The sequence below is a fragment of the Pleurodeles waltl genome, chromosome 4_1 (assembly GCF_031143425.1).
Source record: "Pleurodeles waltl isolate 20211129_DDA chromosome 4_1, aPleWal1.hap1.20221129, whole genome shotgun sequence".
Classification (NCBI taxonomy): Eukaryota; Metazoa; Chordata; class Amphibia; order Caudata; family Salamandridae; genus Pleurodeles; species Pleurodeles waltl.
Window position 1 is genome coordinate 297,063,981 of NC_090442.1, and position 16,597 is coordinate 297,080,577.

Here is a 16,597-nt window from a genome sequence, read left to right on the forward strand (position 1 = left end):
TAGTTCATGTTACTTTACTTCACTCTACTCCAGTTCACTCTTCTTTATGCCTTTCCACTCTACGACACTCTGCCACTCCACTCTATGACACTCTATTACACTGTGACACTACTCCACTCTAATACTACTTTATGGCATTGGGGCTTGATTAGAGATTCAGATCTCCATTGATTGCCTTCTCACTCATATGAGACGTGAGTCCGATTTATCTTCGCTGTTATGGTTACAAGCACTCTGTAACCCTTTTAACTCAAGCTTAACGAAGGCTTAGGAGGATCCTGATACTTGTCTAGGGGATCAAAATATTGTCGGCCAAAGTACCTTGACTTGAATTTGTGATATTGTACATAAGTTGGCATTGGCATAGGTACTATGAGCTAATGACTTCTTGATTCACTATTTGAGTCATTCATGAAAAAGTCAGTGTATAAAAGCTTGTAAATCATTGTTGTGGATGCTAACCTTGTAGGAAAGTAGCCTCTTTCTAGCTTGGTTACCCCCACATTTGGCCTGTTTGCCAGTGTGTTTGCGTGTGTCTACTGGGATCCTGCTAATCAGGGCCCCAGTAGTTATGCTCTCTCCCTTAAATTATGGTTTTTGCATACTGGTAACCCAGTATTTCACCCAAAATTGGCATATTGGTGCCCCCTTATAAGTCCCTAGTATATGGTACTTAGGTACCCAGGGCATTGGGGTTCCAGGAGATCCATATGGGCTGCAGCATTTCTTTTGCCACCCATAGGGAGCCCATGCAAAGGCTTCTGCAGGACTGCTATTGCAGCCTGCGTGAAAAGGTGCATGCACCCTTTCACTGCCAGTTGCACTGCACCAGGTCACTTATAAGTCACCCCTATAGCAGGCCCTCCAGCCCTGAGGGCAGGGTGCAGAGTAACTGTGTGTGAGGGCACCCCTGCACTAGCAGAGGTGCCCCCACGACCTCCAGGACCATTTTCCCAGACTTCCTGAGTGCGGGATGCCATTTTACACATGTACTTGAAATAGGTCACTACCTATTCCCAGCTACATAATGGTAACTCGGAACACAGGTATGTTTAGTATCAAACATGTTGGAATCATAACCCAAGGCTTTTGCAAGCATTGGTTGTATGATTTTATGCACTCTGGGGGCTCCTTAGAGGACCCCCAGTATTGCCATTCCAGCCTTCTGAGGTTTTCCAGGCAGGCCCATCTGCTGCCACCTCTCGGACAGGTTTCTGCCCTCCTGTTCCTTGAGAAGCTCAAGCCCATGAAGGCAGAACAAAGGATTTCCTTTGGGAGAGGGGTGTTACACCCTCTCCCTTTGGAAATAGGAGTTACAGGCTTGGGAGGGGTAGCTTCCTTCCCCAGGCCACTGGAAATGCTTTGAAGGGCACATTTGGTGCCCTCCTTGCATAATCCAGTCTACACCGGTTCAGGTACCCCCTGTCCCTGCTCTGGCACGAAACTGGACAAAGGAAAGGGGAGTGACCACTCCCCTGTCCATCACCACCCCAGGTGTGGTGCTCATAGCTCCTCCAGAGGGTCCCTGTGTTTTGCGATCTTGGATTCCAAGTTGGCAGCAAACTCTGGGAGCATCTGAGTGGGCAGTGCCAGCAGGTGGTGTCTGAGCCGTCCCCTGATAGGTGCTTACCTGTTTAGCTGACCAATCCCCCTTTCATGGCTATTTAGGGTCTCTCCTTTGGGAGGTTCTTCAGATTCGGATTGCAAGACTCCACCAGGAATCCTCTGCATCCTTTACTTCACCTTCTCACCGAAGAAACTGCATCTGGACCCTCCAGGAACTCCACAAACTGCAACAACGAAGCAAAGACGACTTCTGCAACATTGTATCTTCAGCTCTTGCCAGCATATGCAACTGTTTCCCGGTCGTGCATCCTCAGAGGACAGCCTGTCTTCAGCCTGCACCAGAAGAATGAAGGAATCTCCCTTGGAGTGAAGGAGTCACTCCCCTGCTTCAGCAGGCACCTCTCTTCAACGACGACCATCTGCTTGGGTCCCCTCTCCTGTTGAGTTGCATGGATCCTACATCACGGGTGGTGGACTGAAGTGGTACCGATGGTCCTGACGTCCTACTGTCCAACTTTGGTGGAGGTAAGAGCTTGCCTTCCCACGCAAGACAGTAACCCTGTTCACCACGTGTTTTTCAGTTGCCAAGGCTTGTTGGCATCCTTCTATGAAATTCTTTGTGCACAATGTAATTCTAGCCCCCAGCACTCCTTCCGGCAATGCACAGCTTCCTGAGCGGTTCTCTGGCGGTGTGGGATCCTTTGTTTTTGTGCTGCGTGGGCCTCCTTTTGCAACTCCTTTGTCCCTGTGCTGGAGGACTCCTGTGTGCACTGGCTGGTCTTCTGTGGGCTCTCTGAGTTGCTGAGAGCCCCATCTGACTCCTCCTCCTGGGTAGAGTCCACCAGGTTCCTCCTGGTCCCAGGCATTGCCATTTTCCACTAACCGTGAGCTTTGCGTGTGCCGAGGTTTGTTGGCAGAATCCAGCCACGCAACCAGACTGCAATCATCCATCCGGTGTGGGATATCATCTGCACCAACCAGGAACCCGCATCCATCTTCTTGGGTGCAGTACTGACTGTTGTTCTTCACCAGTGGTTCTTCTTTTGCACCTTTATTCGGGTTAGCAGGGGCTCCTGTCCTCCCTGGACTCTTCTGTGCTTCTTGGACCTAGTCCCATTCTTCCACAGGTCTTTAGGTCCAGGATTCCCCCCTTTGTGTCTTGAAGTATCTTCTGGTTCTTGCATTATCTTCTTTCTCGTGTTCTTGTGTGTTCTAGGAAAGTTACTGTCATTTACTCCTGCGTTCCTGGGCTCTGAGGTGGGTTCTATTACTTACCTTTGGTGTTTTCTAATACTCCCAGCGCCCCTCTACACACCACACTTGTCTAGGTGGGAAACCGACATTCGCATTCTAATTTCTTAGTATATGGTTTGTGTTTACCCTAGGCCCATTTCTAACCATTGTGATTTTCACTAATTGCACTTTTCTAACTTTTTATTGCTATTGCTGCATACTAGTGTATATAATTGGTGTATTACTTACCTCCTAAGGGAGTATAGTCTCTATGGTATTTTTGGCATTTGTGTCACTAAAATAAAGTACCTTTATTTTTGTAACACTGAGTATTTTCTTTCATGTGTGTGAGTGCTGTGTGACTACAGTGGTATTGCATGAGCTTTGCACGTCTCCTAGATAAGCCTTGGCTACAGCTACCCCTAGAGAGCCTGGCTTCTAGACACTGCCTACATTTCACTAATAAGGGATAACTGGACCTGGTATAAGGTGTAAGTACCATAGGTACCCAATACAAACCAGGCCAGCCTCCTCTAAACCACTGTACTATATAGGTTACTTTTTAAATTTTTCTTGTAATTGGTGACATTGGGTCATCCAGATAACTTGTGTAATGCCCGAATACCAGTCTTTCTCGATTTCCCCTGTTGATGTTTTCCCACTACATTTGATCTTTTATATTGTGATTGAATAAATGTATGAAACAATCCATTTGCATACTACTTTAATATCATTGTTTATGGGAGTGGTGTTGCATTTTATTCAAGGGACCCCTGTTCCTTTAAAGTTAGTTTACTGCTCCATTTTAGGACACCCTACTTACTCCATGACACTACACCACACCAGTCAATGACACATCATTCTCCTTTATGCCATTAACTTTGAGCCATGCTGAATAGTAGTCTCACTAGTGTACAGCATGGCTAAAACACATGGGAAAGGCAATAGAACTTGCATAGGCGAGACCTATTGGCTTTGCCAATGCTTGTTTATAAGGTATGAACTTCAAGGTGACTTGCAATATCCTTATGTACGCAGGGGGTATTTTACCCCATATAATACATGGTCACACCACCAACTTTCCCACAAACCACTTAAAACCTTAGTGCATAGCTTCTGACATTCAAAGCTATGAAAGTAGAGCAGAAGAAAGAAAAGCAACATTCCATTTTTTGCTTTAAACAGCTGCATTAATTATGCTCTGTGACCTGGTCTGCCTTTTACCTTGGCTGATAGCTCTGGCAGAAGGCATTGTAATGTCAGAACTCGACTGTAATAACCCTATCATAGTCATTTTCCGATGTCTTTTCTTTATAATCAGTGAATGTCTTTTCTTTACACGCAGTGACTTGGTGCATCACAAACAGCCGTTTCTAGAGAAATTAGTGACTGCAGTTTATACAGAGATTAGAGAATCCATGTTTATATAGCCTGTAACTGCAAGAGCTTCTTCAGTTGAAATGCTTCTAGTTATGACTGATGTGGAGCTGAGCTGCCCAAGATCACACACAGGAGTAGAAGTGTTATTAGAACTATGGTTTCCGAGCACAGTTTACAACTCTTGTACGTAATCGCTTTTAATATCTCCAGTGCGGTTCCAATTGGCATGAGGCGAAGAGCATGGTGGGTGTGGGGCGCAAAGGGTATGTTCTTCCTTTTTACCCTCCTACCTTTATTTGCTTGGTGCATGAAGATGCAAGGTTAATCAACATGTTATTTTCACATTTTAGCTAATTACTTTGTGAATGTAAATAACAATAAAAGATACTTTCAGACTGTGTAAACATGCCTTCCTTTCTCCCTATTTTACTTCCAATATATATGATTGTGTATATTTATCGGAGCCTGCAGTTCGTAAACGACGAGCAATTTGTATAGGGTTGATTGAAAGTCCCCAAGGCTGTCCCTGTCCCCCCCAGAAATGTATTGTCTCCTACGCCCCTGTAATGTATCCACAATTATGCCACCGCAAGGAACGCATACTTCATTGGAGGGGCTTAACTGAACATTTCACCGAAGACCCTCGCATTGGTACTGATTAATTCCATTTTTATTCCAGAAATTAAATTTCCAGTGCACCTATTGTACGATATGTTGCTTCTTTACGTGTCTTTGCATTCTATTGTGAATTTGCTACTTTAGCTGACCAAATAATTATGCGCTGTTTTATAAAAAAAAAAATACAGGACAAGTTACTAAGATATAAGAACTCTACACCGGCTGAAGCCACTGGGGTGGCAAAATGGATTGAAAGATCAACCAAATCATTTAAAGTTTTAAAAAAAGACAAAGTTGTGCAGAGTGATACAGCGTTTATTTAAAATAAAGACTGGCAGAGAGCCAATACAATTAAGAAGCCCAAAGGGAAGTGCCAAACATTGCAGCACATAGGGTGTTTCAAATATGGCAAGCTGGTCATTTCTCAAACGTATGCAAATCTTCAAGAAATGTAAATTTGATTGAGGAGATTGACAATGAAAATAAAGCTGTTTTTCTAGCTAAAGGCAATGTGATAACTTTGGTTGATCAAAGCAATGGCAATAAACAAGTATGTCACACACATAAAAGGTGATGCAATAAGTCTAACAACTGGCAATTGGTCAGGGTAGGATTCCAACCCACCATTCTTTTGCCTACCCAGGCCACAACAGTTTGGATCAAGTTATATGCAAATCGCTCATGACCCTGCTCCAATAGGGACAGTCTAGTACAAACTGCCAGGCCAGGTATTCCCTGAACCAGAACACATGAAAACCCTAGACTGGTTTTACCCTGATTGGGGCTCTTCAGTCGAATGTAGCTTGGTTCCAGTGACACAGTGGGCAAGGGGCCCATGTTTGAGCGTACCCTGGCCACTTAGGGCGTTACATCAAAGACACAAAAGTTGGTGGGAGGAGTAATTACAGTACGACTAATCACTGGCAATTGATCAGGGAAGCATTCCAAACCATCATTCCTCTGCCCACCATACCACCTCAGTGTCACCAAGCCAAATGCAAATCAGTCTTGACTCTACTGCAATAGAAACAAGTATGCTCTGTTAAAAAAAGGAGAAAAGTCTTCTATTGATACTGATCTAATGAAGCCACTAAACTTCAAGATTATTGTAATGGACTATCTGTTGCTATTCTGGTAAACTCAGGAAGGGCACAGGGATGCAGAGGCTACTGGGCCCAACCGTAGGGGTTAAGGCCTTTTACTCTTGATGTCCCAAGGCCCAGCATACTATGGATTCTAAGTAACTGGGCAAAGTACCCGTTCTGCACTTGACTCTCAGTGGTAAACGTAGTCTAACAGTCCAAGGCTGAATTAGTAAACAAAAGGTCACAACTCAGAATACATCCAGCCATGGCAATTATTTAATGTCCATCCAAATACTCACTTTTATGAAAAAAGAGAAGTATTCTATTACAAAAAAAAAAAAGCATGACATTCACAAACAGTAGCACTATGTCCCTTGAGGTTGGGGCTTGAGTGTTTCAATAGCAATTCCTTGTCCCACTCCCTTCTCAAGTTAGAGATAGTGGTTATTCCCCATTCACTTGGCAATATCCAGGAAATGCCCTACTAGCAGGAAATATTAGGATTCATATTTCAGCAGATGGGATATCCGTCAAGCTGTAGGAGTCGTGTAAGCCATACAATTTTTAAGAGTGGTTGGTATGCGGAAGTATAAACTCAGAATTCGAAATGTATCACAGTGGTTGGGGTTGGACTTACTAATAAGAACTTATCTCTACCCAAACAAACCCTTTTTAGCAACATTACAATAATGAAAGGCTGGGGAAAAAACATAACTTTTTAACCTGTAAGATGTTGTTTGATTGCAGCTCTTTGAGGCAGGTCATAGCTCACTGTGCTATATTATGACTGTAACTTATGAACTTAGCAACAAACGGATCTCTGTGACAAAAGCTGTAAATTACTGAGCTATGCACCTAAAATACATTCTTCAATCTGCATTGTACATGTTCTTTACAGCCGGCATATTAACTTTCTGTACTACTTTATGATGAGTCAAAACTTCCACTAAAAAAAAATCCTCCAGTCTCTATTCAGAAGGCACACTAATCACCACCGATATCTTAACACTTTTATTGAAACTGTGGATATACAAAGAACATGGGTGCTTTTAAAATTTCAAAACACAGTTTCTCCAGGATGCTGGAAGGATGAGGGCCAGATATTGTAGCAACCCAGTACACAAAACAGGCACTCCACCCTTACACCTCCCAGAGAAATGCCCTGATGCCCTGTATAGCCAGTCCGGCCTTGCCCCCAGCAGCTACCACTCCATGGCAACTTTGGCTGTAGAGTTCTATGCTATACCTCGCTCTTCTGACGGCACGGCCCACCACATCTTCTGTAGAGAAACACTACTATGCATTGTAAGCCTTTGTGCTTCAGTGAGCACAACACCTGGGAAAAAGCCTATAACTGCCAGCATTCCTTGGTGCACTACATCACCAACAAGTTGAAAAAGAGAAAAGGAAAACTAACAAAAGGAAAAATAACCACCTTACACAGAACACAAAATGTTAATTCTACCTAATTGCAAGCCAACGGAAGGTCGTTTTAAGGGCCAGTTTTTTTGCAAATTCAATCGGCTGATGATAGACCCATTTTTCATCTTATGCGGATGGAGTCGTAATGCATCGAATTGCTATAATTCAGAGTTTCTGACTCACCCAAAGCCCAGGGGCTATCCACTGGGCTGACCCAGAATGTAAATGACACTTGTCAAAAAAAGCCAATGGTTCAAGTTGGCTCACCCACTGCCAACTATGTATGTCGATTTGTGGGCTGATCCAAAAAATGAAAGACACTTGAAGGTGGCACTGGCTGATCCTAACCACCTTTTTTATGTATCATTTGATTGCAATACATTCTATCACATAATAAACAATTTGCTTGCCTAAGGACAGCAACCATCATCTTTAGCCATGACCTAAAACCTACTTTATGTATCACATTTTCATGATGTTAATTGTTTGTATGCATCTTTTTACCAAAGATGTTATTCTTTCAGACCATGTATCAATGATTTTCTTTCTATCACTCATTATCTTCCAGTCCATATTTTGGACTAATAATCAGATTCAACACACATGTTCACTTGTTGATTTTGCTGGTGCATATTAGATTTGGAACTGTGCAGATACCAATGTACACAAAAGCCTATAATGTTTAAATTCAACAAATGCTCGTGTGTAAATAGAGTGCAGCCATACTAACATAGTTGGCATATCTTTGTTTACAACAGGATAAGTACTGAAATTGCTCTACTCATGGAAAACAGTTGTACCAGATGTAACTGTTTTGCACTAAAACACATTATGTCCACTCTTGAATACGTGTGCTTTCATTTCAACCCCCTTTCTCTATGCATCGTACCTCTTTGAGCGCACTTTACAATTAGTGTATATTATCTTTAAATAGTTCCCCAGGTTGCGATGGTGGAGTGTCAAAATTGTCCTTTTTCAAGCCTGTCCTGATGCAATTGTTTAGCAGCACCATGAGGTGGATTACAAAGACTACACAAGTTTCGGTGTAGTGTTAAACCTACATACATGTCATTTCTGCACTGGACTGTTGGTGCAAGTGCCATTTTCACACTTAGCATGCAATGCCAAAGTCAGTGTCAAATTGCACCAACACTAATGTAACTCATGTAATCAAAAGACCTTTGGTACAAACTAGTACCAGCACTGGTGCAACTCTTGTAACCCAAAGGCCAACCAGAAGGGGGAGGGGAGCACAGGGGCATGGTTCTCCTATTATGTGCAGTTATGCTGGAACACTTTTCTGAGTGGGGCGGGGGTGCTGCTGCCGCCATCAATATTACGTCACTGATGTCACAGGGTCTGAGGGAAAACAAAGCGCTACATAAACAACAAGTATAGCAAATGAGGCACATCCATTTAACACTTAACGGGAGTATGGGAGGGTTGTAGAATGTATCCAGTGCCTCGTTCTGAATTACAGTGTCCCAATCATGTAAGTAAAGCATGGAGCAGTAGGGTACTGTCATGTACAGAGAGCACATTTTTCACTGGAATGTCCTACTCACATGACCATTAGATTTGCATGAGGCATGCAACTTTACTGTTAAACGTACATAGTGCACAAACAATAAGTTGTGGAGTTTTGGTTCCTTTGCACAGGTACCACACAAGTAAAACATCTTAATTAGTTTTGACCCTATTGAAATTTGTATATCCGTCACATTTCACAATTAAAAAAACAATGCGCCTTTCAGCACCTTAATTGCTGCAGGTATATTTTGAAATATTAGTAAAGTTGATTTGGAATGTTTGTTTTGTATTAGAAGTCATTTGACATACTGCAGCCTTCTCCATTCACACCCTTTGTACCCCAGCAGGATTGTCCTGTGGTTTCAAAACTTTGCAGAAAGATCAGGGGAAGGAGAACACCAATCTCAATCTGCCTGTTAAAAATCAGAATAAGCAGCAATTTGTTAGAAGACATTGCCTAACATGTTACCTCTCTCTCTCAGTGTACAGCAAACGCTACAAGTTAAAAAGAAAATCGGAAGTCCTTTTTATTGTTCATTCTCATTTTGAACCCCTGCAAGGTTATTCTGAGAATGCTGCAGCACGGCCTGCACCCCCACTTCCAGCACACCTGATTATGTGCTTTTCAAGGTCCCACCGTCTTCCAGAAAAATGCTTTAATAGATCTGAAAAGCAAAGCCTGCCCCCGTTATGGCGGACATGCCATGGCACCAGATGCTGGAACTGTCTTTTACTGTGCATTGAAGGCATTTTTATTAATTACAATGCGATGCTCATGTCTCCTGGCATGAATGAAAATCACCCATTATGGCCCCACTTTAATGACTTTAACCTAGGCGCTACAAAAACCTCGGGCAAGTCAGAGCAAACTGGCCTTGAGTTTGGACCATGTTATGTTTGCAGCCAGCCTCAGTAACAGCCAATGATCCAGCTGTGCCTTCGGTGAATATTCTGAAGCTGTGCATGTGACTGGCTCCACCATAAACCTAATAGGGTAATGGTGCAAATTTGTGATGGACTCTAAAATAATTCATGTCAGTGCCTGACAAGATGTACAAATGCTAATGCTCATCTTATTACAAGTCTGAAACGTTCAGCTTAAACTTAGTTCCAATGTATCCCAAGGCGCTCATCTCCATCCTTAGGTCATCCAGTGATTACATCCTTCTTTTATTGAGGAACTCATAAGGACCGTAATATCTGAATAACACTCATCAGTCACATTGTTTATTTTCCATTTCTGCCATTTCTGTTATACACTTGAAATTCATATGTGATGTCATTTTCTTCTTGTATTCCAGAAGGGATTCCAGGAAACCTGTAAAAAATGTATAATACATAAGTTATACTTTTTTAAAGTAAATATGAACGGCAGAAAACATGGTCGTATTGAAAGAGAAAAAGCAACCAGGGTGGTTGATGGTTTACTCTATGTACTACCCAGGTGTTTGCTTTGACTCTATAGCAATCAGTACTCAGTGGCTAACTAGATTTCGATTTCTTACAATGCGAGGAAGAATTACTGGATGCAGCAAGGTATCTCTCCAGTGGGTGAATTACCTATATTGTGAATGCCACGTTGTCATATATTTTTTCTTTCATTTGCAGATTTTTTTAGAGTAAATAAGACAGAATGAAAAATTTATTAATGAAACGTATTTTAAAATATACAACCTACTTACAGAACAACAAACTACCAAAGTTAGAAACCCAAAACTATGAAAAATACGATAGCTCATGTTATTGATTTGAATGCTTAACACAATCTTTAAAAAATAAATATCGAATAAATAACAATTCGTCAATGAATAAAGTAGACTGTTAACTTATAATAGAATATGTAAACGAGCACAGAGAGCTATAAATCAACATAAAATATTGTTCAAACAATCATTGCTGTATACTTGCCCAGTATAATCCAGGCAGAATATGAAAACAGGGAAATGGCGAACATACATGGGTCTGCTATTTCTGAACTTCAGATTCATAAGGCAGATCGATAATCTCTAATGCCGGAGAGCACATCAGACAAAAAACACTCACAAATCTCCTCAGACTCTCCGAGAATCGAGCAAAGGGAGAATTCCGGGAATAGGCGGATGCTGCTTTTGGCTGTATGACACATCAAAAATCAATATGCAAACCTTTGGCAAATGTAGGTTCAATGAGATCCAGATAACGTACAAAATAGGCACTTAATTGACAAAAAACGTTCCTATCCTCTTACTCATCAAGGGTTTCAACCACTCCCAAATGCGAAATGCAGTTTTATGAAGGAAAAATAGCCTTTATTGGTTAAGTGTAGACAGCCAAAACTGAAAAAGACTTATGGCGATTTGAGAATCATGTATTTATTTAAATCAGCTAAGACAACGCCCCCCCATCTTCTAAGCATCTTGTAGTTCATCTGTTTATGGACCCAACTCTTCATGCTCTGTATTTGAGCTCAGTATAGTAAGGGGCTGAGTCAAATTAATAAACTGATACTTCTCAGACCCAATTCCAGAATTAAAGGAGTATTTGGGGTGCTAGAAGATGTCAACAAAAGATATTTTAAGAAATGCATAACCCCATAATTCAGAAACATACGTCGCAGTGGATTGGTCCTGGGCTGACCACACTTCAACGGTTGGAGATATAGCTCCCCCACTCAACATAGTAGTGAACAAAATACAATTAGTGGCCAAGTCCACTGAAGCAAGAGCCATTCAGATTTTGTAAAATGTTTATGCCATTTGATATCAGATTCAAGCTAAATGTTTAAATTATCTATGTTGATAACCCTCTAAAGTGGACGACCATCAAAAAAGAAGTTGGGTTTTGGAGTATATACCATACACTTCATTTCCGAGGTGCTAATTGGCAACTCATTCAGCCCACAGAACTCTGAAATCCATTGATTAGATTTTACATGCCCATCGGTCTACACAATAGTATTAGTTGCCATCAACAAATAATGATGTTGGTGTTTTGGAACCTGTCAATTTTGAGGCATTATTAATACATTTTTCTCGGGGAGCCACCATCTGGTTGATGTACACAATGAACAAGGTTGGAGCCCGAACACAACCCTTCTTAAACACCTCGAGTCTGGATCCTAGCAAGGATATTTATAAAGAGTCCAGTTAAAACCTTTAACTAGCATGTTGATAAACTCAAGGATCTCGTGGTGTCCCTTAACCCTTCCCACGGGGAATTATTAAAGGCTAATTTCAGTTCAACAAAGGTTACAGAAAGTTACTCTTTTATTAGAATAACTTAGTTTTAAAATAACGTGATTATCAACCATTAGTGAAAACCTAAAAAATGTATCCACCGGCCTGATTTATTTCATACATGGTTTTTAATAATCACGGCAAAGGCAATTTGCTTTTTATGTGGATGTTATCAGCGGGTGTGACAAAGTAGGGGCTCTTCAAGGTGCAGGCTGGTGAAGAACTCTAAACTACTTTTCACAACCTCTGTGGAGGAATTATTCCTGCAAAGGATGTCTATTGCTTCCCTGATAGTAGCCTTTGCATCTTTAGAACTTGAGTTTGTGACAGACTTTGACCCATTTGAAAGCAAATGCTTTCAAGAGGCTCCACCATGCCAGTAAGCCACTTGAAGATCAATGTTAGTTTAACTATCTCTGACCTGCAGTTACAACCACGGGGCACAGGTAGGAGGTCCTGCCAGGGTTGCATGAAATGGAATACACTTGCACTGAAACATCAGAACTGAAAGAGGCATTGTATGGGACTGTGCAGATTCTGGCACTGCACATTTTTTTTTTAGAGTAGAGGGACGGTGTGCACCAGTATGTTCCCTGCAGTATGGCAATGCATTCTAAAAGCAAGCACAGCCATAAATGCCCTTGTCGTTCTGCACTTCACATGCCATAATATCAAAGGAATCCAGGTGCATTAATAGTTTGGATTAGAAATAATTTATTTACCAAAGTGGGTTTTCATACTCTCTGCGACAGCTACCAGTTCACCACACTCTGGGCCCCATTCACAAAGGTAAACTTAGACTTTTGTTATAAACTTACGGCCTCAGTGTGGACATAAAGATAGTACTTGTAAATGTTCTTTGTGAATTCCCAAAGTCGTGAACGTAGACTTCTGGTCTAAGTTTAGAACAAAAGCCTAAGTTTACCTTTGTGAATCAGGCCCTGTGACTGGAGCACGTTTACAAGCCTCATCTAACACCTTCTGGGTAGACCACACTGGGTACTCCGAGAGGCCCATGAAATGCAACACCAACCAGCGCACTCTGTGGCCTGGTCAGCGGTATGAAGAGTTACATACATTATGCAATACAGTACAATATTGGGATTATCAATGCAGCTCATGGATACCGAAGCCCATCCATCCTCATAGATAAAACTTTGAAATTCTCACAGTCAGGCGTTAAATATGAATGCAATAAATCATGCGTAACAAATACACTTACCCCTCAGCGAGATTAAATATATCTTTATCAAATACTGGAAAAAAGGTATCGCATTCAAAATCTGCCATGATCTTGGTGAAGAATATCTGATCGCACCAAGGGTGATGCATCATCTCCTGGTAAAACAAATATGCACAAAAAGATTTTTTTTTTTTTACAAAAACGGAACAAAACAAGGCGTTTTGTGTTTCTTGGAGCCCATTCTGAAAAATAGCCAGATTAGCCAGTATTTCTTCAAACATAGCACTTAATATGAAATGTCCTAGTACCCCAGTAAAAGCTAACACGCCTACAAGAGTCCTCATAGATTTAAATTTCGAAAAGTAACTAGCCTGCGTCAACAAGTTAATTATTACCTCCAACTGATAAAGTGATGTGAAGGTTACCAGTAGGATCTACGATAAGGAGACTCAGAGTTCCAATCTTTTGAGGATGGTACATTGTGAGCTATTTAAGGGAGTAAAAGTGAGGCTTGTTATATTCAGTGTTTACAAACAAATACTTTTTACAATTATGCAATCATGGACTTTATGATGATGTTTTACACAGCAAGATGGATGTCTAAACTGCCAATGAACTCAAGATCACAATCTATGAGCCCATTCAACAAGGGGTTCGAGTGAATGAGAAGAACGTGTGGGCTGTCTACGTTTGCATCCTCGCGAAATTCAACCGAAAACACAAAAGGCAAACACGACACTCGAAATGGGGCCCACACCTTGGGGAATATCCCAATTGTGGGGGGGCGTGAGTCCCTGTAAGTCACAAGATAAGAATTGGACCAGAGCCTTACGGGAGATTACAAATAATTACAAAAAAGCGTAAGGAGTAGCCTCACACACCCCCTTTGTGTCATGCTTCATCATTGGTCATCCTTGCTCACCCATGAATCCTCTAATGCCGAACAGGAAGTACTTACAGACAGAGGGTGGGAAATGGGATTTTGAAGGTGTCGAATACAAATCTTGGTTACCTCCTCAGGTATTTGTTGAGAAGGCAGCTAAATGATTCATAAGTGAGTGAATATAAAGGAAAAACTATTACTTCTGCACCTTAAAAGGTCAACATTTTTCAGCCCGTGGCCTCATGTAGGATCCTTGGCTTTCGTCAGGACTGGAGATCCCAACTATCCCATGCTGTAAGCATATATACAATCAACACGTAGCAGGTGTACACTATACCAAATATTCTCTTCCTGCTGGTCACTACAACACTTCTTCAGTGTATATTGTATGGTCCTGTGGTGAGTAAATATACAAACATAAGTATACAAGAACAATAAAGTAAAAACATAAAGAACAAGCAGGGACTTAAAAAAGCTAGAAGACAATGCTCCTTGTTGCATGCTGAATTCCAGCTGTATGCGAACAACGATGCAGCACTTGTAGTAGGTATACACTTACACCCACTGCAAACTGGTGAGAGTAGAGGTAACCAGACATGCATGCATATGTCACATGTCATTCATTGAACTACATCCCCTAATCTTAACTTGGGAACACCTCATGAGGAATGCAAAAAGGGCAGCCTTGTAGTCACACACGGTATTAGCCAAAATATAAATATATGAGCAAACTGTTCCACAGAAAATGGTGGCTATCTTGGTGAAGCTTTCCTACACCTAATACATCATCTGTGTTTTGATTCAAATATGGACTTTGCATGATGTCATGCCAACATACCTGAGTCCACAAGTACATGAGTCCACAAGTACATGTGATTAATTTTGGTATTGCAGTTGGTGTGGGTCTTAGTGATCAAGGGGTGATTAGTCCCTATGTCCACAGAGGAGGGGGCAAAGGGGAAGCAGGTGCTTCCCCTGATGTGGTAACAACAGTATGAAACAACTTACATTATCTTCAGCTTGAAGATATAATATACATATTCACTGGAAAAAAAGGTTAAAGTGATGTTATAGTTAGATGAAAAGTACAAACAACATAATGTTTAAATTTAAAACAAAACAGTGAAATTCACTAGTTATATTTCAGTGAGCTGACTGTATGCTGCTCCCCCGCCATGCACTGATTATAACTCCCATAATGCATTATTTATAACATGTTACATTACGTCATTGATGACATCACTGATAACATCCCAAATGACCTTATTGATGAAATCATCAAAGCTACCTTTCATCAAATTACTCTATGAGCTGCTCAATCATATAAAAAAAACTAAACAAACTAGTACTAAAGAGCCCACAATCACACACAGCACAAATGTACTGCATGTACTTGTGTTTGTGAACAAAATAGAAACAGTGTAGTCCCCTTGAGAGAAGTCTGATAAAGTATGTTAAAAGTTATATTACACTTTAGGCAATAGTAAAGTTAAAGTGCAAGCAATCCTTCTTTTAAACAAGGCAGAGACTAAGCTAGGTTAGTGTATGTTGCAGATATACATTCCAAATAGGCAGTGGCTTAACACAAAAACCTGTTATCAAAAATCTGAAAAAAAATGAAAGCTTCCCCTTACAATTCAATATTCACATGCGGATTTCTGTATACATGCTGACTTTAAAGAGCTGTCAGGCAATGTTAAAGACAGTTTCTATATAAACTGGGGACTTATAAGGTGCAGATATTTACTTCCAAAGGTTTAGTGAAAAGTTTGAGATATACTTTGTTGAATAAATTATAATATATGGATGACTCACAAATGGTTTAAGTTGCAGTATCATTGTTGCCTTTGTTCTAATGGTGTGTGCCAGTCTGCTGATTTCAGAAATATGTGTAGTGTATTTTTACAAACTACAGAGGGTTGTCCATAGGTCTCGTTGTACTTGCCTTTTCCCTGGCTACCGCATGGATGAACAAATATTGACCAAACACACTGTTGAATGGTATTCAAGGTTTAAGAAATTGCTGATCATATAAATGTCTAAAGACACATTACATTTCATATACATTTGAATAGCAGTTAAAAAAATTATAATACCAACATGCTCCATGTTCGCCATGTTGTGCAAGGTTACGTTCATGAGCACTACAGAAGTAATAAAAAGTTGGGTCTAAGGTGTAGCTCACAGAATATCTTCTGGTATGAAAACTGCATAGCAAACTATCACATTTATTGGATGGTGACACCAGTGATTTCATCAGTGATGTCATGAATTACGTCATTTGAGATGCCATTAGTGATGTTATCAACTATCATTAACATATCAATGAGTGATGTAATATGTGAAGTCATTACCAGTGCATGGTAGGCTGCAAGTGAATTTCAGTGGTTTTGTTTTTTAATTATTTTTTTCATTTCAACACCTAACTTTAGCATCACTTTAATCTTTGTTTTTTTCAGAGAATGTTTGAGGGTTTTTGAAC

At 40.9% G+C, this 16,597-nt stretch overlaps 1 protein-coding gene across 2 annotated transcripts in view; it reads right to left on the minus strand.

Annotated features, from left to right (window-relative positions):
- Window positions 1-5,091: 5,091 nt before the first annotated feature.
- Window positions 5,092-16,597, minus strand: part of LOC138287702 (dihydrofolate reductase-like) — a 194,006-nt gene continuing 182,500 nt past the window's right edge. For both annotated transcript variants that reach the window (XM_069228378.1, XM_069228377.1), the window contains exons 6-7: window positions 13,272-13,387; window positions 5,092-10,152 (exon numbers count right to left, since the gene is read on the minus strand). In XM_069228378.1, the coding sequence (XP_069084479.1) occupies window positions 10,062-10,152; window positions 13,272-13,387 (207 nt within the window). In that variant the 3' untranslated portion in view covers window positions 5,092-10,061. The remainder of the gene's footprint in view (window positions 10,153-13,271; window positions 13,388-16,597) is intronic.